At 37.5% G+C, this 26,818-nt stretch overlaps 1 protein-coding gene across 3 annotated transcripts in view; it reads right to left on the bottom strand.

Annotated features, from left to right (window-relative positions):
* Window positions 1–26,818, bottom strand: part of LOC309665287 (serine palmitoyltransferase 1-like) — a 98,562-nt gene that overhangs the window by 458 nt on the left and 71,286 nt on the right. The window contains exons 7-8 of one of the 3 annotated variants that reach the window (XR_014266301.1): window positions 7,454–7,517; window positions 3,691–3,764 (exon numbers count right to left, since the gene is read on the bottom strand). Coding sequence is in view for 2 of the 3 variants with exons in the window: in XM_082478920.1 (XP_082335046.1) it covers window positions 7,466–7,517 (52 nt within the window). In the remaining variant the exon portion in view is untranslated. Of the gene's footprint in view, window positions 1–3,342; window positions 3,765–4,513; window positions 4,606–7,453; window positions 7,518–26,818 lie in introns of those variants that run through there. The other 2 variants (XM_082478920.1, XM_082478919.1) reach the window with 2 other exon arrangements.

Genomic DNA, 26,818 nt, shown 5'->3' on the forward strand with positions numbered 1-26,818 from the left:
TCCCTGGAGCCAGGTCTCACCTCTGGGCCCCCTCCTCCGGGGCAGACACAGCACTGGGGGCACAGCCAGGGGCCCTGGGAGGGGCTGGGACCCAGAGCACAGAACAACTTCCAGAGCTCAGGAGAGGCTGGCACAGAGCGGGGCCCCTGAGCCTGACTGCTGCCGGGTCCTCTCAGGGGCACCAAGAGGTGAGTGCTGGGTTTGAGGGTGCTGGACGCCCAAGGCACCTGTCGGGAGAAGTGACACAGAGGGACAGTGACAAACAGCAAGAAACAAGAAGCTGCAAGTCCCTTTGCCCTTCTCCTTCTGTGAGGTGCAGAAAGGCCAGCAATGGAGGGCCCCCCACTAAGAGTCCCCACAGGGGGACCCACACTGACCCCACACGGGGACCCACACTGACCCCACACGGGGACCCACACTCACCCCACACGGGGACCCACACTGATTCCACACGGGGACCCACACTCACCCCACACGGGGACCCACACTGATTCCACACGGGGACCCACACTGGTTCCACACGGGGACCCACACTCACCCCACACAGGGACCTCTCAGAGATAATACATAGACTTCACAGAGACCTCTCACAGGAGCCTTATACAGAGCCCTCGTTGAGAAGAGAAATCTCAAGGCACCTGCACACAGTTCCATGCAGTCCACACACAGGCGCCCAGCGCCCCAGCAAGACCACAGAGACCCTTCAAACAGCGGCCTGACACCCACTCAAATGAGCCTGAGCCACCAGCCGGCTCTGAATGGATCCCAAGCCATGTAGCAAACTGAAGGTGCAGGAGGAGATCAGTACCAGTGCCCCCAGAGAAAATTCTTGTGTAGTTTTTAATTACTTCTGAAAAAGAAGAATTACAGAGTCCCCATGAAAACCCGCAAAATCCTTTCCTTCACAGGTTTTAGTTCGCTTGAGCTCTGACTCACAGTTGAAAGAATGACAGACTTTGAAAAGAAGCAAAACTCTGCCAGCATCTAATGAGGGAAAAATCTTTGTCCAATTTTAAATATCGTTCAGTCAAATGGCATCAGGGGGTCACATGCTTTGTTTTGCTGGGGACAAGTTCCTGCACTCAAAGTGACTTCTCTCCTTTGGAAACATGATGTAGAGAGGCCTACAGCAAGTGGGATCCATGGTGAAATGAACCAGCAAAGAGGCATCTAACCCCTACTTCCTAGCTGTGCAAATGGCGTGGGATTTCGCACAGAATAGCTTGTGTCAGGTTTGTGAGGTTTGCTTTATTTTTCAATGAAGTGAGCCACCTTATCAGACACACGAAGCTTATTCACAAATGTGACAGATTTTTGGCAATATCTCTATTACATTATCTGGCATATTTGTACTTAACTGCCTAATATTAAATGATATTGTTTATTTTACTCCTTTTAAAATACAGTAGTACAGTCAAGATGGTTGTATGGTATGCGTGTCTCTAGAACGTGAAAAAATCCTAATGTTCACCTGTGATAACTTAAACTTCTGAACCATTTAGAAGAATTCATATTTTATATAATTATAAGAAACGTGCATTTTCCAAGACTCAGGAAATTTATATTTTATTTATTTATTATAGGGCTACAAAAAGGATACATTGCTTAAAAGAATTTTGAAATCTTAGAAAATATGTCACTTAATTGGTGCTTGAAATATATATTACCTCATATCGCTTGGGAATTGGCATTTTAACATCTGTTAAAGAAAGTATATCTTTAATCAGCATTTCTATTATAATAATAATAGAGGTCTCACTGTCTGCCTAATACTTTCCAAATTGTGCACTCAGTTGAGACTACATATTTCTCATTGGTCATAAATTCTGTTGCCCTTTACATGGTAAAAACTGGATAATGTACAGATGTCAAGTATTATGTCCGGTTAAGTCTCTCAGGTCACTCTGTGGGGTAACAGTGTCATGGTCCTTTCTCTCAAAAGAGAGGAGTGAGCTGATGTGAGGGCCCTGTGTATTTTCTTTAATTAAGAAAAACAAATATTCAGGCTGTAAAATATTTTACAAAATCATAGCTATTAATTTTTTGAAATGTGCTCCCTTTGTGACATTTTCTTATGTTACTGAATCACAGAACTTTGGAAAGTAGCCACAGATGTCCTCTAATAGCCAATCAACAGTATTTACTAACTAGACTAGCTCGTCGTTTTCCTATAGATACCCACAACTACAACATCTCACATTCATGAAAATGACACTCTCTTCTTGGAAGTTTAAGCCAATATTTCTAAACCATGTGTTTGAGATAAAACTAAATTCTAGTAAGAGGCATTATAAAATAATGTAATTCCCAACAAAATACATGAGGATTTAGGAAATACTGTCATCTTTCACAGGAAAACACAGTTGTCTCATCTCATCCTGATAACAAGAAATTTGAGTGACACAGCTCTTTGGTCTAAGCATTTGTGTGTGTGTGTGTGTGTGTGTGCTTTAGCTGGTCCTCTGGATGGGATGCATTAACATTCTTTTTTTAAGATTTGTGGGCTAGAATATTTTTACATAAGTGATGCATAGGATATGCGGTTTATAAATTAGGCTCTATGGCCATTCTCATCCCTCATGGAATGGAACATGAGGGTAAACAGAACAACCGGCACAAAGTTTCTGGAAAAACCATTACATTTCCTTGAACTTTCCCAGTAGAAGAAAAAAAGGTGGGGACTTCAGGTAGGCAGCTGAGATACATTTGCCCCACAAATAAGTACATACATTTTAGTCTATTAAAACTGGAAGGACTCCCCCAAAGCTATCTGATGAAAGGATTTGCAAAGAGTAGATCAAGAAGGACAGGCAGGTCTAGGGTCTGCTGGCCACGGCCAGGATACCACCTAAAAGATTTGTCCATAATTGAAGGAGGAACTACAACTTGGCCAAAGTGATGGGTGCTGCTCCTTCCCTCTAGTTACTCCTAGATGACCCTGCCTTTCACCACCCTACACCCTATAGCCCTCCTGCGTTGTCTGTCTGGGGACTTACTGCGGACTTTAGATGAAGGAGATTAGGCGAGGAAGAAGAAGAGGAGAAGGAGGAGAGCAGGAGTGGGGAGGGAACAGGAGAAGGAGGATGATGAAGGAAAGTCATTACCAAAAAATGACTGTGGCCTCTTCTGTAGTCTGGTCACCTAATGAACAAATGGGGACCCTGAGACAGAGAGGGATTCCCCAAACCATACAGATACTCGCTTTCCACAACTGACGCAGACCAAATGCTTCCTCTGCTACATCATATAACCTGTGTGAAAGAATCCTTTTCATAGATCATCCAGATGATAAACCTAGTGTAAATTATTTCCACCACCACGAGGTTATGGCACGTATTACTGTTTTAGCAAAAAAAAAAAAAAAAAAAAATTCATTGTGCCACTTAAAGTATTTAAGAGTATACTACCCTTCTTTGATAACAGTCTGTTATTTTTCATCATAACATGGCTTAAAAGGAAAAGAATAAGAGAAAGAAACTTCCAGGAAAAACAATGCAATGTAGTGTGATCCACATCCACTTCTCTGGATAGAACTCCATCATGAAAAACATTAACTCTCTGAATCTTGAATCCACCTGCAATTCAAGGTCATCCATGCAGATTTTGAGAGTTGAAGGCAAAAGTACACAAAATCCAGTTCCTGGAAATACCATCCCTGCTTTGCCCCCATGTCCCCACACACCCCCTCACCTGAGCAGCATGGAGTTTCACTAAGAGACTTCTTGATGGGGAAGCCCGCCAGTCAGAGTGGACAAGACAGTATGCTAGGAGGCAGGAAGAAAATGTTAGAACTTCCATTTGCATTCCTCCTCATCTCATTCTTTTAAAATTCCTATATCTGTATAATCTTTGTCTTGCATATAAATTACGGAACCATAGAACATGCATTTAATTTGCAAATGCATAAATATACACACTGGATCTTCATGCTCAGAAAACTTTTTACTGAGTAGGAGAAGGATAGAAATGTTGGAGAACACTGACATGAACCAGATTCCTGGCCTTTTCTAAGGAATCAAACCAGAATCCAAAACAGCCATGGGCTCTGGGCTCTGTCAGGCAAAGCACATGTGTGTGGCCTGTCCAGGGAGAAGGAGAACCATGAATAAACTCTAGAATATCTGTTTCACCAAACTCTGAAACTCAAAGGGACCCCGTCAGCCCTGAGTTTCACCTTGTAGGCAGAGGGCAGATAACACAGGTAAGTGAACCATTCTCCCCCCACTTGCCTGCAAACACCATGCAGCTGTGGATTGGTAGGGACCCCAAGTCTGTAGTAAGAGCACAGATCCAGTTAGAATACAGTGCAGGAACTTCCAGACCTTCCAGCAGCATCAGAGCTGCAGGGGGAATGTGTGAGGGTGTAGAAGCAAGGGGGACCTCAGGCAGCATCTAGCAGAGATTGGTGAACAGCAGCACACACCATACCCAGGAGAATGGCTTTTAGTTAAGAATGCAGTGGTTTGCGTTTACATTAGATTGTTGAAAGCATCCTGTTGCTTTCGAGGCAAAATTCTGAAGGCAGTAGTTTTATTTACTAATTTAAAAAACAGGTTTTACATATAGAAAATCCACTGGAAGGTGTTTTGGATCAGGTAAACAGTTCTGAAGAAAGAAAAGAAAAATGGACTCATTAAGTCAAATTTATGGATATAGTGACTTGACTAGTAAGCAGGAGAGTAAAAATATTAGACAAAATTAAACATCAGATCAATATACCTAGGGTGCACAAACACTGATCACACTCACAAGCTGGCATATTGAGAAAGGGTCTCAGCTATTAGGCCAAGCAACTGCTGTGATCCAGCTTAAGCACAGGCAGATCGGATACACTTTCTCCCAATTCAGGGGTTTTAAGCTAAGATGAGGGGAGTTTAGTCAATAATGAAGTTTTAGTGAAAGCAGCATCGGTAGTTGTCAGCACTTGCCACTGGAAGATAATGTGTGAACAGCAAGTTGAGAAAGAGAAGTATTTCAGTTTTGATGCCAAAACCAATCACTTGAACACATTACTAGATGTAGAAAATGGACTTAAGAGTCTATACTGGTCGATCCACTGCACACTGTCTACATTACCCAGTAATCTTCAGTAGTTGTCAGTATTTCACACACTCTGATCTCTAACACAGCGGGAAGGTCAGATATACTTGTCAAGGTCAAGCTGGATGTCAGTGAAGGACTCAGTGAAAGTGTGAAAATCTTGCAACTTGCTCTCAGATAGATGACCATCAAATGAAACATTTCATGATATGATATATAATAAATGATATATACTATGACATGACATGATTAATGTATCAATACACAAAGGAATGGTAAAAAATACTGATTGATATGATATGATATGACATATAATACAAAATATATGATATGATATGACATGATTGATTTATCAATACAAAAAGGAATGGTAAAAAAAATACTATACATTACAAACTTGAAAAAAGTGTTGCCTGATAATCTCTGGAGACATACTCTATTTTTAATTTCATCCCACATGGCTTCATGGGCTATCATGTCTACACTCTTTTTATTAGGGTAACATTTTTGCTTTTACTCAGTATATGGATAATTTAGCAGTGGTTAAATTTTTTTTATTAAAACACTTTGTATTCAAATTACGAGCAGACTTTATATACAGTTTATTTGTGCATGTGGATGTCTTCTTTGTTTTATGTCATCCCACTCTGATATCATTTCACCAGTTTCCTACTGAATAGAGTTGGGGAGGTGTACTGATAAGAGATTTAAATCCTAAGCAAAGGGAATCAACGTGCCCAGGCTGAGAAAGTATTTAAGGGAAGATGGATGAACTGAAATCTTACTGGTGGTTTTCACATTTATGAATTTTTACTATATCAAAATATAACAAGTATAAAAAATGGGACTAGGGGAGCTAAGCAAATCTTAGAAAATAAATTCAAGCTACCAATGCACTTACTCTGTTAATCTGTTTGTCCTTCATACAAACAGATGTATGGGTTTGGCTAGAAGACCTGTACTTTTCCATTGATTTCTAAAATTCTAGAACGATGCCTTCCAATTGAAGCTAAATGCTTCCCCCATGCTTCATTTGTCTTGTGAGAGAAAAAAAAAAGAAGCAAAAACAACAACAGCCCTGATGATATCCAGAGGTAAGCCTGGACATAAATACCAAAAGGTATCACAGAATACCAATGCCAAGCAAGATTACTCTGAGATAATGATGAAGTGAGATAAAGTGAAGGCAATTCACAACTGTTTTCTAAGTACAGAAAAAGAAGTCACTGTGCCATCCCCCCAAAATACCAAACACTCCATTCTCTTGGTTAAAATGAGTGACATCTACTTTGTTTCCAGTAATGGCTTTATTTTGACTATAGTCTTCCCTCTTGTAGCTAAAATTTATTGAGATGAATTATAGAATTGCCTTGGCTTTCAGCATCCAATTTAAAGTGGCCCATCACTTTCAGACCCTCCCCCAAGTCACCCAACTAAAGCCCAAATCTTGTAGTAGCTCTTTTCTAACACCCTCTTACTGAGACACCCCAGGATTCCCCATGGTGTGTGTCTTCCCTCACTGCCATGAGTAATAAATCCAACTTGTTCTAGACTAAACTGGTTCCCAGGTGTGTTCCTGGTTGTTTTGGCTGGAGAACATAGACGTTGGAATGATCTCATCCTAACCAGCTAACTCTGGCACCCCGTGGAGAACACCCCCATTCTTCAGCCCTTTCACTAAACACTGCTTACTCCAGAAAGCCTTCTCTACTGCCCCAATGAGGACTGGTCCCCTGTGCTGTGTTGCCTAGACCACTTTGCACTTCTCCCCTGTGACAACTACTGCATATTTTCTTTTTTTTTTAACATCTTTATTGGAGTATAATTGCTTTACAATGGTGTGTTAGTTTCTGCTTTATAACAAAGTGTATCAGTTATACATATACATATGTTCCCATATCTCTTCCCTCTTGTGTCTCCCTCCCTCTCACCCTCCCTATCCCACCCCTCTATGTGGTCACAAAGCACCGAGCTGATCTCCCTGTGCTATGCGGCTGCTTCCCGCTAGCTATCTATTTTACATTTGGTATTGTATATATGTCCATGCCACTCTCTCACTTTGTCACAGCTTACCCTTCCCCCTCCCCATATCCTCAAGTCCATTCTCTAGTAGGTCTGTGTCTTTATTCCCGTCCTGCCCCTAAGTTCTTCATGACCTTTTTTTTTTTTTTTTCTTAGATTCCATATATACGTGTTAGCATACGGTATTTGTTTTTCTCTTTCTGACTTACTTCACTCTGTATGACAGACTCTAGGTCCATCCACCTCACTACACTGAAAGCTCCTTGCAGGCAAGAGAGAGGAGTGAAGCATGTCTGACCACATTGCCAGTACTTACTCTAGTCCCTGATGAAAAGTGTTTATTAAAAGTTTGTTAATTAATGGACACAAGAATTAAAGTTTTCTAACTTACCTTCTGTATAAATCACAGGAGTGTAATGACATCTCTCAAGTAGCCAATATATTTTGAGAAGAATCTGTAAGAATAAAACAGCATTAAAAATTGATGTTTAATAGGGCAAAGAAAATTCCCAATTATTGAATTTATCATTTATTTTATATTTCAAATATGGATATCCTTGTAGGTTTTGAAATTTTTCATTGTGAAATTTAGGTGTTCACAGAATATGGATTAAAAAGCAAATTTACTTCGAGGTATTGTTTCTATTTTGACACAAAGTCATAAAAAAAAAACTATTACCAAAGAAGATGTTTAAAATAATTTAAATATGTGACTTGTAACAGCTACATATATTGTAAATCTACTGTTCTAAAAATAAGGAGCAATTAGCCCTTGTTTACTTTAACATTTAATCTGCTGAACAGTCTGGAGAACCATTTATTTACTAACAAATATATGTAAAATAGGGTAGTGAAAAACAACTCCGTGTGCTTTTTTGACTGTTTGAAAATTATATTTGAATTATTGAAAAAACTGAAAATGTTTCAAAACATCATTTGAAAGATGTGTAAGAGAGAGGATAGGAAAATATGCCTGCATATTTATTGCCTAACAATTTAAATTACAAATATGGAGAGTACAAACTTTCAGTTATAAGATGAGTAGTTCTAGAAATTTCATGTACAGCATGGTGACTATAGTTAATAATAATGTACTGTATACTTGAAGTTTTCTAGAAGAATAGATCTCAAGTGTTCTCACCACACACACAGACACACAGGCACACACGCACACAAAAGATAACTATGGGAAATAATGAATATGTAAATTAGCTTGATTATGGTATGATTTCCTGATTTCACTTTGTGAAATGATTGTGGAATCATTTTCACAATGTGTATGTAGATCAAAACATTATATTGTACAACCTAAAAATATACAATTTTTATTTGTCAATCATACTTCAATAAAGCTGGAAAAAATACACAGACGTATATATAGATATATACATGTATACATATATATGTTTTGTGTATGTATATATGCACATACATATGTGTGCGTTTTAGCATCCTTAAATTTGCATTACCTATTCCAGTTTTTGCTGGAAAATACTATTTTTATTGTTCCACAAAACATAGCACACCAAGGTTGATCAGCAGATTTGAATCCCAAGTAACTGTCCTCTCTCTCCAGCAGTTTCTGACAGGTTTGCCTGTCTTTGGGCTTGGTGAATTCCCTCCCTGCTCTCACCTCCACTGGCAGAATCCCCAGCTTACCCCGACCCTCTAGTTACAGCCCTAATCCTCCAAAAATTTCATGAACATAAAGAAAGGTTTCTCCTCAGGAAAACACTGCATGGCTCTACTGTTGACCAACTATGGGTTTATAATATGATCAATTCATGTGATTTGTCTATAAACCTGGAAGGGCAAATTGAATACATTTTATTTTTTCTCAGAATAAGTGAAGGTACACATCAATCTACAATTGAAAATAAAATTTCATTAAAATGTACTTAAAAAAGAACTCCTTGCCTAGCCCTAGATCCCAGAGGTTTTCTCCCAGGATTTCTTCTAAAAGTTTTATAGTATTATATTTTATATTTAATTTTGTGATCCATTTTTGAGTTAATTAGTGTGAAAGGGGTGAAGTTTGGGTTGAGTTTTTTTAGCCTGTGGACATCCGTTTTCTCCAGCATCATTTGTTAAAAAGACTAGGCTTCCTCTCTCAGAACGAAATTAGTAAAGTGAAAAAAAAAATGAAACATAAAACTGAAAGTGAAGATTTTTATTCTTTGTAAAAAAGTTTTAATATCTCTCCGTTAATAAACAAATAACAATTTATGGATAGAGTTATGTTAAACAATAATTTTGCAATTGAATCATGCTCAAAATCAACCCACCAAGTTTGAGAAAAAGACCTCGTTAACTGAACCGCTATGGAGACCAGCACAACTCCCAGGTATATTGGTGAATTTGAGAGAGAACTTGATAGCACATGGCCGCAGTTTACTTGGCTGAGTGCCACCTGCATAGGCACAAATGACCCAGTTCTGAAACTCATCTGGCTCCTGAGCAAACGAAATGTAAAGGACTATGTATTAGTTTCCTGTTGATGCATAACAGATTACCACAAGCTAAGTGGCTTCAAATAACACCCATTTATTAACGTATAGTTTACAGCAGGCTGGATTCAATGGTCAGGGTATCATAAGGCTGAGAGGAAGGTGTTAGCAAGGCAGATTCCTTGTCTGGAGGCTCTAGGAAGACATCTGCCTCTAGGCTCATTTAGGTTGTTATACGGTTCCTTGCTGTTGGAAGTGTTAGGTCCCTTATTTTCTGGCTGTCACCCAGAGTCCTTTCTCAGCATCTTAAGACCACCCACATTCCTTTTCATGTGTTTTCCTCTGCCTTCAAGCCAGCAATGATCTATCAAGTCACCTTGTACATCAAATCTCTCTGACCTTCTCTTCTGCTGCCAGATGGAGCAAACTCTGTACGCAAAGTGCTTACCTGATTGGGTCCAGTCCACCTGGATAAACTCTATGTATTAAGATCAATCCATTCAGTTTTAACTACAACTGCAAATTCTCTTCACAGCAGTATCCAGATTAGTGTTTGAATGAAGAATCAGAGAACAGGAATCTTGGAAGACCAGGTTTAGAAATCTTCCTACTATAAGCCTGTAATGAGTTAAGTGCATTTAAGCCCTTCTGGGATTTCCCAGAGGGGTCTTGTAGTTGATGATGAAACATTCTAGTTAGTTACCATGTGATATTTACACATTAATCCTCTACATCTTCCTGGGACCTGCGATGTCCTCCAGCTCTTCCACATTCATCAGGTTCCATAAAGTTCCTCAAAGGCACTACAATCCTCACCTGGTGTGGCCGAAAATTCCACCAGTGGCAAAGCAGATTCCTTGAGGCGCCCCTTGATGAGGGGCAGGAGAGAGGACATGGTCTTCTTTTCTGCTTTGGTTTACAAAATTTAAAGACGTATCAAAATTTCAGAGCTTTTGTTGACAGTTTTTTTGTTTTCACGTCTAACTCTTTGTCCTCTCCTCCATGGGACTCAGGCATCAATGAATGGACCTGGTCCAGGTGATGAATCTAACTAACAGGAACAACCAGGATTTGACCCGGACCAGACCTCCTCTAAGATGTCTAAGTTTTGGTCTCACTTTAACTCATGACCAATAACTTCACAAGGGCCCTCATTGTTGCCCAACAATTCTAACATATTCCTTTGTCCGTTCACTCTCTCATGCTCCTAAATTATTTCATACTTCACATCTTCTCTTTCTGAAAACTTCCCAAGTCTCCTCCTCAGTGACCACCCTCAGCTGATGACTTGCTTCTGCTGACTAAAAACAATTGCACAGCGTGAGAGTTGTGAGTTAAGTTTTATCTGGGGCAAAATGAGGACTATAGCCTGGGAAACAGCATATCGAATAGCTCTGAGAAAGTGCTCCAAAGAGGAAGTGGAGAAGGTCAGTATATATGTGATTTTGGTGAAGGGGGAGTACATGCAATCAAGCAGATATTTTTTGCAGAAGGTTCTGCTAGTTTCGTGAAGGTTACTGCTAGTCATGAGGAGCAGACATCACCATGAAGAATTTTTTAGTGCTTTTCTAAATATGAGGAGATGCAAGAATTGGGCTCATAAAATCATCTCCTGAAAATATCTAACTGTCTAAGGACCTGTTCTGCCAGTTTTTTCCAGAGCACAGAGTGCCTCATTTCTGATCTCCACCCTGAATTCCTTTCAGGGGGTGTTGAAGGTCAGCAGATGCAGTGGCTCATAATTTAATTTTTGTACAGGTAGATGGCAAGTGCCAATTTGTATGTGACATTTCCATAGGCCTGAGAAGACAGAAGCAATCGGAAGGCAACTTCCCTATTTTCCCCACATCTGCCCACCTACAGGCCATTGTGTCCATGCACCCTGCCTTCCCTCCTGACACAGTGGATTCACCGTCCATGCCCCGTTCAGAGACCAAACCTTCCACTTTGCACCAGAATCTATCTACTCTCTCCAACAAAAAGATACAAGGCAGTATACTGCCCCAGATATTCAACACCACCACCTCATGAATAAACAATAAAAATTTTATTTAATCATTACAATCAGCATACAATGGTACCATACTTTTTGCATCTTAAAAAATAAATACATAATACCTCTTTTGACCTCCATATCCACCTCTAAATACTCTCCATTTCTCTTCTCCAACTTACATATATACTTGAAATTTTCTTTTTTTAAATTGAGGTACAATTGACATAGAACATTATATTAGTTTCAAGTATACAACATAATGATTCAATATTTACATATATTGCAAAATGATCACCACAACAGATCTAGTTAGCATCCATCACCATACACAAGAATTTTTTCTTGTGATGAGAACTTTTTTTTTTTTAATTTATTTTCTTTTGGCTGTGCTGGGTCTTTGTTGCTGCATGTGGGCTTTCTCTAGTTGCAGCAGCCAGGGGCTTCTCATTGCGGTGGCTTCTCTTGTTGTGGAGCACGGGCTCTAGGCACGTGGGCTTCAGTAGTTGCAGCATGTGGGCTCAGTGGTTGTGGCACATGGGCCCTAGAGCGCGCAGGCTTCAGTAGTTGCAGCACGTGGGCTCTAGGGCACACGGGCTCAGTAGTTGTGGCTCACTGGCTTAGTTGCTCCAAGGCACGTGGGATCTTCCCGGACCAGGGATTGAACCCATGTCCCCTGCATTGACAGGCGGATTCTTAACCACTGCGCCACCAGGGAAGTCCTGATGAGAACTTTTAAGATCTACTCTCTTAGCAACTTTCAAATACGCAGTACAGTATTATTAACTGTAGTCACCATGCTGTACATTACATCCCTATGACTTAATTATTTTATAGCTGAAAATAAATTTTATTTTAAATGAATTTTATTTTATAGCAGATGCAAACTATTATATACAGGATGGATAAACAACAAGGTCCTACTGTATAGCACAGGGAACTATACCCAAGCACAGGGAACTATATCCAATCTCCTGGGATAAACCATAATGGAAAATAATATTTTTAAAAATGTCTCTATGTGTATAACTGAGTCACTTTGCTGTACAACAGAGATTGGCACAACATTGTACATCAACTAGACCACAATTAAATAAATAAATAAATAAATAGGATGGCAAAGAGTAGAAATCAATCAGTCTCCTTCCTTTATTTTTAAAAGTAAGCATGCTGTTATGTTAAACAAAATTCAAAATTGAAATTATGTAAAAATTTCTACAGAATTCATTCTGCAGAAGCGGCTGAGGAAATAACAAGCATGGCAGCCATAGCAATACAATAAAATATGAGTCCTATGGGACCACAGAGCTCTTGCTATCATTAGCAGTTGAATAGAAGTGGAGAGTCAACATCAAATAGCAGCTACCTGGATCTGTAATAGCTAAAATAATACTCATATGATTATAAATATAAATATCACAGGGGAGAGAAATGGGCGTGGGTTTAATAAATTGAAATTCAAGTATAATTCCAGAATGAAAACCAATTCCTTAGGACTGATTATGGCAAGATAGTTGTACTTTATATACTTTATCTTTTGGTACATTATTAGAAACTTGTGCAAACATCAGAGCACCTTATTACTTTTCCAGCACAAGAATTATTGATTATAAGAGACACCATTAATACTTTAAGAGGACTAAAAGAGGAAAAGTAAATACTAGATTAAATATGCACTTTAATTTTAAAATTCATACTGACTAGTAAGTATGAAATAGTAAGTATGAAGAACATGTCTAACCACTGAAGGATCACAGCAACAGTCTCAACATACTGATTAGTAATTAGACTATTTTAGTAGCTTCAGTCAGGGTGAATACCACATTACAAAAGGCACATTAATGAACAAATGTAGCTCTAGAGGAAAACAAACAGGAGATGAGGATTCTGAAAATTTTTCCTTAGAACTCAATGGCCATGTCTAAGATTGGCTGAGAGTATAAGACCTAAAGGAGGAGTAGTAACATATGGAAGTAAGATCCAACTAGCTAAGAAAAGATAGGTGAATACCACGGACATTGGTTTTCAAAGAGGGATGTTTGTAATGAACCCAGACTCTCCTGGTCTGCCTGGAGCCCTCTCAGCAGAGTTGGACAACACTTGCAGGATGCTATACAAAACAACATCTGTGGCACAGAAAGTTTAACTAGAGGACTGACATGTGTGTGACCAGAGGACATGCATTTAAGAGGGACTTTAAGGATATCTAGTGTGACTCCACAATTCCATGGATGAGTTAACCAAGGCCCAAGGAAGAGAATAATAATGCAGTTGATAAGTAGCTGGGCTTGGTCTAATCCAACTTTGCAAATTTAGTGATAAGACTAAAATTCTAGAGGGTCACCACTTTTCATTCTGAGAGCCTTGAATTTCAAACTCAGAGCTGTTTTTTCTCAGGAGATGGGTTCTCAGGCAGCTGCTTCCTGAAGAACATACACTGCTAATAAAAGACTAATACACAATTAAACATTCTAGCAGTCCTCATTTATTTGGCTTACATCCTCATATTCCCCTTTAATATTTTTAGACACTATCAAGGTTTACAATCCTAATCCAGTATAAACTGTAAACACACACATATACATACACAGACAGGAAGTTTCTTTCAGAAGTTTCGTAATTTTCTACGGTCTTTATTACAAAACTGTATCCCATGAAGTGCACAGCTTGGGAAGTCAACGGCATTTCCTTTCTAAATCCCTCTTTGTTAAGTCATGCCTTTAAGTGCACTTATAGCACCAAACTCAGGGCTATTAAAGGCAAATTGATAATTTTTCACGCTGAAATCTATCTATACTTACCCACCCATTTTTACCATGGTGGTACTCTCCAAAACTTTGAAGTCACTCAAGCTGATTTTTCCCAGAAGGAACTCATTCTATTAGTAAATGTTAATGCCAAGAATATAGATAATCACAACAAAAAGAATAAAATACCTAGGAATAAACCTACCTAAGGAGGCAAAAGACCTGTACTCAGGAAACTGTAAGATACTGATGAAATAAATCAAAGATGACACAAACAGATGGAGAGAAGTACCATGTTCTTGGATTGGAAGAAGAAATATTGTGAAAATGACTATACTACCCAAAGCAATCTACAGATTCAATGCAATCCCTATCAAATTACCAATGGCATTTTTTACAGAACTAGAATAAAAAATCTTAAAATTTGTATGGAGACAAAAAAGACCCCAAATAGCCAAAGCAGTCTTGAGGGAAAAATACGGAGCTGGAGGAATCAGACTCTCTGACTTCAGACTATACTACAAAGCTACAGTCATCAAGACAATATGATACTGGCACAAAAACAGAAATACAGATCAATGGAACAAGATAGGAAGCCCAGAGATAAACCCACGCACCTATGGTCAACTAGTCTATGACAAAGGAGGCAAGGATATACAGTGGAGAAAAGACAGCCTCTTCAATAAGTGGTGTTGGGAAAACTGGACAGCTACATGTAAAAGAATGAAATTACAACACTTCCTAACACCATACACAAAAATAAACTCAAAATGGATTAAAGACCTAAATGTAAAACCAGACACTATAAAACCCTTAGAGGAAAACATAAGCAGAACACTTTTTGACATAAATCGCAGCAAGATCTTTTTTGATCCACCTCCTAGAGTTATGAAAATAAAAACAAAAATAAACAAATGGGACCTAATGAAACTTAAAAGCTTTTGCACAGCAAAGGAAACCATAAACAAAACAAAAGGACAACCCTCAGAATGGGAGAAAATATTTGCAAATGAAGCAATTGACAAGGGATTAATCTCCAAAATATACAAACAGCTCATGCAGCTCAATATCAAAAAAACAAATAACTCAATCAAAAAATGGGCAGAAGACCTAAACAGACATTTCTCCAAATAAGACATACAGATGGCCAAAAAGCACATAAAAAGATGCTCAACATCACTAATTATTAGAGAAATGCAAATCACAACTACAAAGAGGTATCACCTCACACTGGCCAGAATGGCTGTCATCAAAAACCTACAAACAATAAATGCTGGAGAGGGTGTGGAGAAAACGGAACCCTCCTACACTGTTGGTAGGAATGTAAACTGGTACAGCCACTATAGAAAACAGTATGGAGGTTCCTTAAAAAACTAAAAATAGAGCTACAATATAATCCATCAATCCCCCTCCTGGGCATATACCCAGAGAAAACCATAATTTGAAAAGATATGTGCACCCCAATGTTTTTTGCAGCACTATTTACAATAGCCAGGACATGGAAGCAACCTAAATGTCCATCAACAAAGGAATGGATAAAGAAGATGTGATATATACACAATGGAATATTACTCAGCCATAAAAAAGAACAAAATAATGTCATTTGCAACAACATGGATGGACCTAGAGATTGTCATACTGAGTGAAGTAAGCCAGACACAGAAAGACAAATATCATATGATATCACTCACATGTGGAATCTAAATAAATGATACAAATGAGCTTATTTACAAAATATAAGTAGAGTCACAGATGTAGAAAACAAACTTGTGGTTACCAGGGGATAAGGGGGGGGGAGGAATAAATTGGGAGACTGGTATTGACATATACACACTATTATATATAAAAGAGATAACTAATAAGAACCTGCTGTGTAGCACATGGAATGCTACTCAATACTCTGTAATGGCCTATATGGGAAAAGAATCTTAAAAAAAAAAAAAAAGTGGATACATGTATATATATAACTGATTCCCTTTGTTGTACACCTGAAACTAACACAACATTGTAAATCAACTATATTCCAATAAAAGATTTTAAAAAAGAACATAGGTAAATTGCTCTCCTCAAGAACCTTTATACTTTTTAAATTATTTCATACTGCATGACAGTTAGTAATAGCAAAGAAAAGTGATTTCAGTTACCCCACAAATTGGTACTATAGTGCCGTGAAGACACTTGATTGACTAGGATGTTAGTGCACTGTAATTTTCTGATTAATTAAAATATCTAGGTTTCTTAAAGTTATATATTTAATGTAGCCAATAAACGGGTGATAGACACTAAATTTAATAAAAGAGGAGAAAATCAGGATCTCCAATACAGGGAAACCAAAATGGTTTAAAAAGTTACCATGCATTACTATTAAGATTAAACCTCAAGGGAATGAAGTCAGGGAAGATAGTGAAGTTGGAAGCACCAAGAATTCATCTCTCTACCTGGACAGCAACTGTACTAGGAGAAACTATCAGAGGTGGATATTTTGGAACTTTGGAGTTTATTTGAACACTTGTAACTTCAAGGGGATAGCTTGGCTAGGACATTTTCATTAATTTTGGTTTATTTCAACCATTAGGGTGGTTGCAGCTACTCAGCCCCCTACCCCAGCCCCATACCAGACAGCTGTGAAGAACGTAACCCAAATTTCTGGAGCAGCTTCCTCTGGAGCCAGGGTGGCCAATAAGATCCTTGTCATCCACATGTAGGTTCTTCGTTCTAACTGTGAATTACTGCTCTCACTGCTGAAGTGTGGATATGGAGGCTGGCCACCAATGTTCCAACTTCCACCAGCTGAAGTAATTTCCAGGAGATTTAAAAGAGCCACCTGTTTTTTTGTTTGCTTGCTTTTTGTTTGTTTGTTTGTTTTTGATATTCAAAAGCAACTATGTATATGGGGGAATTTAGAAAGCCACCATGCATACCTAGGGAAATATGGAGCTCAGAAAAGACATGCAGAAGATCTTAAGCTTTTACTCCAATACAGAGACACCTTATAGCAACTTTTTAAAGTACCAAACTCTGAGGAAAAGGGAAAATCTGATTTCCCCAGTTTCCATGTTATCAAATTCAAAAGTCCAATTTTCAATAAAAAAACAACAAGGCATACAAAGAAACAAGAATGTATAGCTGATTCAAAGAAGCAAAATAAAGCAACAGAAAATGTACCTGAGGAAGCATAGATGTCAAAATTACTAGACAAAGATTTTAAAACAACTGTTTTAAAGACACTCAAAGAGCTAAAGGAAGACATGGACAAAGGAAAATAATATATTAAAAAATATCAATGAAGAGATTAAATTATTTTCAAATAGAACCAAAAAGAAATTTTGATGCTGAAAAGTACAATAACTGAAATGAAAAATACCTCAAAAGGGTTAAAAAGCAGATTTGTGCAAGTGGAAGAATAAGTGAACATAAAGAAAGAACAACTGAAATTATCAAGTCTAAGGAACAGAAAGTAAAAAGAATGAAGAAAATTGAACAGAGCCTAAGAGACCTGTGAAACACCATCAAGTGGACCAACATAGGCGTTGTGGGAATGCCATCAGGAGAAGAGAGAGAGAAAGGAACGAAATGAATAACGCCTGAAAACCCCCCAAATTTAAAGGACTGAAATTGCAATAAATGCATCTACAAATCCAAGAAGCTCAAAAACTCCAAATAGAATAAACTCAAAAATACTCACACTGAGATACATTATAATCAAAATGTTGAAAGACAGAGACAAAGAGACAATCTTGAAAGCAGCAAGAGAGAAGTGACTCATCACATACAAGTGATCCGCAATGAGGTTATCTGTCAATTTCTCATCAGAAAGCTTGAAGGCCAGAAGTCAGTGGGTTGATATACTCAATATGCTTAAAGGAAAAAAAACTGTCGATGGGCAACTTTATATCCAATAAAGCTACTCTTCAAAAATGAGGGAGAAATGACACCCCTAGATTTTAAAAAGCTGAGGGAGGTCATTACCACCAGACCTTCCCTCCAAGAAATGTTAAAGGGAGTGCTTCAGGTTGAAATGAAAGGAAGATAGTAACTTGAAGCCATATAAAGAAATTAGGGTAAAGGTAAATGCATGGGCAACTGTAAAAGCTACTATTACTATAATTTTGGTTGAGCCTGACTTTTATTTTCTAAAGGGTTTAAAATACAAATGCATAAAAATTATTAATCTATTTTATTGTATACAAAATGTGTAATGATGTAATCTATGACATTACTAACAGAAACTGAGGGTGGTGTGGTATAGTAGTAGAGCTTTTTTATGTCACTGAAGTTAAGTTGGCATCAATTCAAATTAGATTATTATAACTTTGGGATATTAAATATAATACCCATGGTAACCACCAAGAAAATATCTATAGGATATACGTATAAAGAATTGAGAAGAGAATTGAAATATTTCACTATAAAAAGTTAACTAAAAATAAAGCAGTAATGGAGAAAATGAGGGACATAAAAACCTATAGGCATATAGAAAACATATTTGTTTTCTGAAAAATGGCAGAAGTAAATCCCTCCTTATCAGTAACTACCTTAAGTGTAAATGGATTAAACTCTCCAATAAAAATACAGAGATTGGCAAAATGAATAAATATTTATAATTCAACTATGTGGTCTCTATCAGAGACTCACATTACTTCTAAAGACAAATAGGTTGAATGTAAAATGACAGAAAAAATATTTCATACAAATGATGATGAAAATAGGGCTGGAGTGGCTATACTAATATCAAACAAAATAGACTTTAACTTTAAAAAGTTTACAAGAGACAAAGAAGATGTATCTTAATAAAAGTCTCAAGAAATAATTTAAGTATTCATCAACAGATAAATGGATAAAGATGTGCTATATATATACTATGAATATTACTCAGCCATAAAAAAGAATAAAATTCTGCCATTTGCAACAAAGTGAATGGACCTAGAGAGTACTATGCTTAGTGAAATAAGTCAGACAGAAAAAGACAAATACTCTATGTTATCACATATGTGGTATCTGAAAAAATAAAACAAAGGTATATAACAAATTAGAAACAGACTCACAGATATGGAAAACAAACTAGTGGTTACCAGTGCGGAGAGGGAAGGGGAGAAGGGCAAAATAGGGGTATGGGATTAAGAGATACAAACTACTATATACAAAATAGACAAGCAACAAGGATATATTGTACAGCATAGGGAATATAGCCATTATTTTGTAATAACTTTACATGGAGTATAACCTATAAAAATATTGAATCACTATGTGTACACCTGAAACTAATAAAATGTTGTAAATCAACTATACTTCAATAAAAAATTAAATTAAAAAAGGTTCGCTATCACAATGAAAATAGAAATTATAAACATTTATGCACCTAATAAAATACCTCAAAATATATGAAGCAAAATATTGATAGAACAGAAGGTGAGAAATAGAGAGCTCTATAATAATAGTGGTGATTTCAATGCCCTGCTTTCAGTAATGGATAGATCAGTCAGACATAAGAGATGTAAGAAAATAGAGGATTGAAAAATGCAATAAACCAACTAGATATAAAAGATATATAGAACACTACCCCAAAATAGCAGAATACAGTTTTTTTTCAAGTGCACATGGGACATTCTACAGGACAGATCACATGTTAAACCACAAAATAAGTCTGAATAGATTAAAAGACAGATATCATACTAAGTACCTTCTCCAATCACAACAGGATGAAGTTAAAAATCAGTAACAAAGAAAACAGGAAAATTCACAGATTTGTGGAAACTCAACAACATACTCTTAAAGAAGCCATCACAAGATAAATTAGAAAATACTTAGAAACAAATAAAAACACAACATACCAAATTTATGGGATGCAGTGGAAGTAGTGCTCAGAGGGAAATCTATAGATGTAAATGTTTACATTGTAAAAAAATGTAAGATCTCAAATCAACAGCTTCATACCATAAGGAACTAGAAAAGGAAAATAAAGCCAAACTCAAAGCTAGCAGATGGAAAGAAACAATAAAGTTTAGAGCAAAGTTAACGAAATAGAGAAATAAAACAATAGAAAAATATTAATGAAACCAAAAATTGGTTCTTTGAAAAAAATAAACAAAATTGACAAACCTTTAGCTAGACTGACAAAATAAAAAAGAGAAGACACAAATAACTAAAATCAGAATAACAGTGGAAGTATTACTACAAACCTTATAGAGGCAAAAAGGAATTATAGAAGAATACTATGAACAACTGTAAGCCAACAAATTAGATAACCATTAGAGAAATGGGCAAACTTCTTGAAACACACAAATGCCCTAAACCAACTCATAAAGAAATAGAAAATCTCAACAGACCTATAACAGGTAAAGAGATTGAATTATTAATCTAAAACTTACCAGCAAAGAGAAGTCCTGGACCAGGTGGCTTCACAAAAGAATTCTACCAAACATTTAAAGAAGAATTAATATCAATCCTTCTCAAGCTCTTCCAAATCATTGACAAGGAGGGAACACTTCCTACCTCATTTTATGAGTCCAGCACTAATTTATATCAAAGCCAGAAAAAAAAAAAATACCACAAGAAAAGTAAATCACAGATCAATAGCCCTTATGAAGATAGATGCAAAAATCCTCAACAAAATATTAGTAAATTGAATCCAATAGCATTTTAAAATAATTACTTACCATGACCAAGCAGCATTTTTTCCTGAAATGTAAGAGTCGTTCAACATAAGAATATTAATCAATGTAATGTGTCACATTAATAGAACAAGGAAAAAAACCACATGATTATCCCAATTGATGCAGAAAAGGCATTTGACAAAATCAAACACACTTTCATGATAAAAAACTTCCAGAAGTCTGGAAATAGAGGGAAAATCCCTCAACATATTAAAAAATATTTACAAAAACCCACAGCTAACATTATAATCAATGGTAAGGGACTGAAAACTGTCCACCTAAGATAAGGAACAAAAACAAGAATACCCACTTTCACTGCTGCTATTCAACATTCTACTGGAAGTTCTAACCAGAGCTATCAGAAAAGAAAAGTGAATAAAAGGCATCCAAAATAGAAAGAGCTAAAACTATTGCAGATGACACCATCCAGTATATAGAATACACCAAGTAGAAACTAATAAATTCAGCGAAGTTGCAGAGTACAAGATCAACACGCAAAAATCAGATGTGTTTCTAAATACCAGCAATAAAAAAGGCCAAAAAAAATTTAGGAAAGCAATCCTACTGATAATAGCACCTAAAAGAATTAAATACTTTGTAGTAAATCTAACCAAGCAGGTGAAAGAGTTGTACACTCAGAACTACAAAATATTGCTGAAAGAAACTGAAGAAGGGACTTCCCTGGTGGCGCACTGATTAAGAATCCACCTGCCAATGCAGGGGACAGGGGTTTGATCCCTGGTCCGGGAAGATCCCACATGCTGCAGAGCAACTAAGCCCATGCACCACAACTACTGAGCCTGCATTCTACAGCCCACGTGCCACAACTACTGAGCCCACGTGCCTAGGGCCCCTGCTCTGCAACAAGAGAAACCACCGCAATGAGAAGCCCGCGCACTGCAACAAAGAGTAGCCCCCACTCACCGCAACTAGAGAAAGCCCGCTCGCAGCAACGAAGACCCAACGCAGCCAAAAACATAAATGAATAACTAAATAAGAAACTAAAGAAGACAAAAATAAATGGAAAGATATTTATATTCATGGCTAGGAAGACAATATTTTTATGATGTTAATACCACCCAAAGCAAGCTACAGGTTCAATGTAATCCCTATCAAAATACCAATAGTTCTTTTCACAAAAATGGAATTTTAGGGGGCCTTAAATAGCTAAAACAGTCCTTAAAAAAAGAAAGAAAACTGGAAGACTCATACTTCCTGACTTTGAAACTTACTGCAAAGCTGTAGTAACTAATACAGAATGGTATTGGCATAAGGACAGACATATAGACCACTGGCATAGAATAGAGAGCTCAGAAATAAACTCTCACATATATGGTAAATTGGTTTTTGACAAAGGTGCCAAGACCATTCAATGGGAAAAAGAAAGTCTTTTCAACAAATGGTGCTGGGAAAACTGGATATCCACATGCAAAAGAAGTTGGACCCTTACCTCATATTAAATGCAAAAGTCAATTCAAAATGGATCAAAGATCTAAATTTTAGATCTAAATTTAAGAGCTCAAACTGTAAAACTCAGGGAAAAAAATTTTTAAGTCTTCATTACATTGGATTTGGCAACGACTTAATGACTATGACACCAGAGCACAGGTAACAAAAGAAACAAATGATAAATTGGACTTGATCAAATTAATGTTTGTGCACCAAAGGATACTATCAAAATATATAAATAAATAATAAATAAATAATGGGGTAAAATATTTGCAAATAACATCTGATAGGGGATTAATATCCGGAATATATAAAGAGCTCCCACAACTCCATAACACCAAATAACCCAATTCAAAAAATGGGCAAAGGACTTGAATAGACATTTCTCAAAGGAGATATGCAAATGGCTAATAAGCACATGAAAATGTGCTCAATATCATTAGTCATTAGGGAAATGCAAATCACAGCTACAATGAGATAGCATTTTATACCTACTAGGATGGGTTAAAAAAAAAAAAGAAAACAAGTGATGACAAGGATGTAGAGAAATTGGAACTCTTGTGCATTGCTGGTGGGAATGTAAAATGGTACAGCTGCTGTTGAAAACAGTTTGTTGTTTTTTCAAAAGACTAAACATGAAACTACCATATGACCCGCAATTTCATTCCTAGGTATACATTCAAAAGAATTAAAAGCAGGGACTTGAACATATATATGTACACCAATGTTCATAGCCAAGTTATTCTCAATAGCCAAAAGGTGTAAATAACATGTGTCCTTGAGCAAAGGAATATCTAAACAAATTGTGATATATACATACAAAGGAATATTATTCAGCCATAAAAAGAAGTGAAATTTTTATATATGCTGCAACATGGATGTATCTTGAAAACATTATGCTAAGTGAAATTGTCCAGATACAAAACAACAATCATTTGGTGATTCATAGAGACAGAAAGTAGAATAGAGTTAAAGGGGAAAGAGGAATTATTGTTTAATTGATACAAAGTTTTTGTTGGGGATGACCAAAAAGTTTTAGATATAGTGGTGATGATTACACAACATTGCAAATGTTATTTGATGCTACTGAATTACACACTTTGGAACAGTTAAAATGATAAATATTACGTTATGCATATTTTACCACTATAAAGAAAAGATCCTCAATTTCTTTGAAGTTAAGATAAACAGGTGAGAATACTGATTTTTAGGAAAAAAACTACAAATATATGTTAATTGAGAGAAAGTTTTTTTGGCAATAAATTTTAAAGGAAGTGTTTAAATTGGACCTATACAGTAAAAAATGATAAACATAATAGATAAAAATCCTTGATAGAAGTTTCATAAGTCACAGAAGTACTTTTTTTTTTTTTTTTTAAAGACTTTTTTTTTTTTTTTTTAAATTATTATTTATTTATTTGTCTATTTTTTGGCTGTGTTGGGTCTTTGTTTCTGTGCGAGGGCTTCCTCCAGTTGCGGCAAGTGGGGGCCACTCTTCATCGCGGTGCGCGGGCCTCTCACTGTCGCGGCCTCTCTTGTTGCGGAGCACAGGCTCCAGACGCGCAGGCTCAGCAATTGTGGCTCACGGGCCCAGCCGCTCCGCGGCATGTGGGATCCTCCCAGACCAGGGCTCGAACCCGTGTCCCCTGCATCGGCAGGCAGACTCTCAACCACTGCGCCACCCGGGAAGCCCCACAGAAGTACTTTTTAAAGTTACAGTTTTTAAGGTCACTATGCTTCTCCTTACTTATTTTCATTTTGACTTTATGTCAACCTGAGAAAAAATAACCAGATATGTCCAACAGTAACTCCAGAAAATTAAACAACACAATGCTGGAAAGGTAGAATCCAAGGCACATAAGTACAGTTGCTATACTGTTCTGAATGAATTACTGAAGTTTTAACAGAAGTATTCTTTTAAAAAGCATTTGACTGAAATGACCACTGGACATCAACTCAAGGTAGAAGAGGCATATATAGGATTTACCATCTCTGATTGTTTCCAGAATTTCATGGTGTATATAATGTAATATCCCAACTCTAGAAAGAAGACCACATTGACCAAGAGAAAGGCTGCTTTCTTAATCTTAGTTTCTGATCCAAAATTTTCAGTGGTTTTTCACAGTCTAAAAGACAAACCCAAATTCCTTAATGCGACATTATCTGGGGCTCAAAATATAATATTGCCAATCACTCCCCCAAGTTCTGAAATCCTCCTAGAGTCAAATTGCTTCTGTCAAGCATTCATCACAGATGTGATTCTGCTCAGATGTGTGATTATTTAATTTCTCCCACTGTATTAGACTGAATTTTTGCTCAGCACATATCCCCAGTGCTCAGCAGTAATTAATTAATTAGTTAAGACTATTAGAGCCATCTGTCTATGCATCATCCTTCCTATAAATCCCCTTCTCACCTTTCACCTCCTACCAGGCCTTCTCACCTCTAGCCTCTTACTACTCATCCCATATGAAAACCACCTTCTGATGAGTTTGCTAAAACCCAGTTACATCACATCCTTGTTCCTCAATAAGTTGTATTCAGATCTAAACTTTCTTGGTTCTCCAGATCTCAACTTTCTTGGTTCCTGCCTTATATTTTGCTCCACTCATCTGGCAAACTGGACTATTCACATTAGTCCCAAACATTCCTCCACACATTAGCTAATGCCATGCTCTCTGTCACAAGAGCCCCTGTGCTTCTCTGCCCATTAAAATAATACCCAAATTTCAAAGTTGGCCTAAATGTCACTTCTTCCAGGTAGCTTTCCTCTTATTGCCCTACCTGAAAATGAGATTCTTGTTTTTAACTTCTCTGGCATTGGAGACATACCTCTTTCAAGGCACGCATTATATGGCATACTTACTTCTCTTAAAATTCTCTTGAAATCATGGATTGGACTGGGTTTACCTCTCTGTCTATGGCACCCTGCAGAGAGTCGATGCAGGCTCAGAGTGCTGGACAAGCTGGAGAAAAGGCCCCTGAACTGCACCAGAGAGCAGGTGAAAGATCTAAGAGAAAGTGTGAGAGCCCTCTGACCCAGGCATTCTAGGCAGATCTTCAACTAACAAGTTGACCTCAAGTCATTGTCACTGCTCATCATTTATCATTGGTGCGCTTAAAGAAATGTATCCATACCATCTCAATGGGCAAATGGCGCTAGGGAAATGCATATTTAGCTGATAAATTTGAGTTTTTACTTAAGATACAAGGATCACACATATTACACACACTTCTCTTTTTTTCATTTCTAACACACATGAATATTAAAGAGAGATACACTTTATTAGTGCTTGTTGTCACCAAAGAAAGTGGTGGGCAAAAGCAAAAACAGCAGAGATGCTCTGAGTGTCCTTATTCTAGACTTTATTGAATTTTAAAAGATTCTAAGGCTCAAACTAGTCCAGTAGAGGCCAAGACATATGCAACTAAAAATCTCATTGGGTACATATTCTATTGTGTAAGCATGGCAAGTGGTGAAAATACACCACCTTACATTCATTTGGAGGTCAATCCAGTACCATCATATGAATTCTTTAGCAATTTGGAACATTTGGGTCAGGATGTTTATTTGCTGCATTTGAAAATAGGAAAAGAGAGGATCTGGACAGAGAAAAGATCTTGATTAGAATATGTTGGAAGTCCTTTCAAGTCCAAGTTTTGAAATTCCCATTTGAATGATTGGAAGAATAGCTTATTTTCATGATAGAGCTCTTTTCTTGGAACCAAATTCCACAGCTCGGGTACAGGGCAGAAAGAAACAGCCCAGCCCCACCCACTTTATAGCTTGGTGGTGGTGGTCTGGTCTCTGATTAGCAAAGAAGCTGAGGCAACAGGCTACAGTTATGGCAACACTTGGCTTCCTGCAGGTTTCCACAGATGAAGGAAGAAAACAGGGGTGATAGTGCGCACGGGCTGCTGTGTATGGATGGCTGTGCATGCTTTTCATTGTACAGTCTGTGCATCGAATATTGCAGCAGCCCTGGACAGAGCTGGGTAAAGGAATACTTACTCGTTTCTTCATCATCATGCATCCTCCGACCTGGAGAATGTGAAGCAAATTTTCAAGAGGTAAAAGTTTACTACATCCAAAGAACAAGTGAATAATGTTATCAGAAATTGTACCCAGATGAAGAAGAGGTGGAATTATTGTACAGTGCTCCTACTGAGTGGTGTATTAAACTGACGACATATTTTAGTCTCTTTGGTGGAAAATCATGACCCATTAGGATTTCTGCTCATAAATATTACTTCTTTTGTGCTTTTCTTTATATTTTTCTGTTTTGTTTATTTATTTACTTATTTACTTATTTATTTTTGGCTGTGTTGGGTCTTCATTGCTGCGTGCAGGCTTTCTCTAGTTGCGGCGAGAGGGGGCTACTCTTCGTTGCTGTGTGCGGGCTTCTCATTGCAGTGTCTCCTCTTGTTGCAGAGCATGGGCTCTAGGTGCGTGGGCTTCAGTAGTTG

This window comes from Balaenoptera physalus, assembly GCF_965194825.1.
Source record: "Balaenoptera physalus genome assembly, contig: SUPER_7_unloc_3, whole genome shotgun sequence".
Taxonomy (NCBI): Eukaryota; Metazoa; Chordata; class Mammalia; order Artiodactyla; family Balaenopteridae; genus Balaenoptera; species Balaenoptera physalus.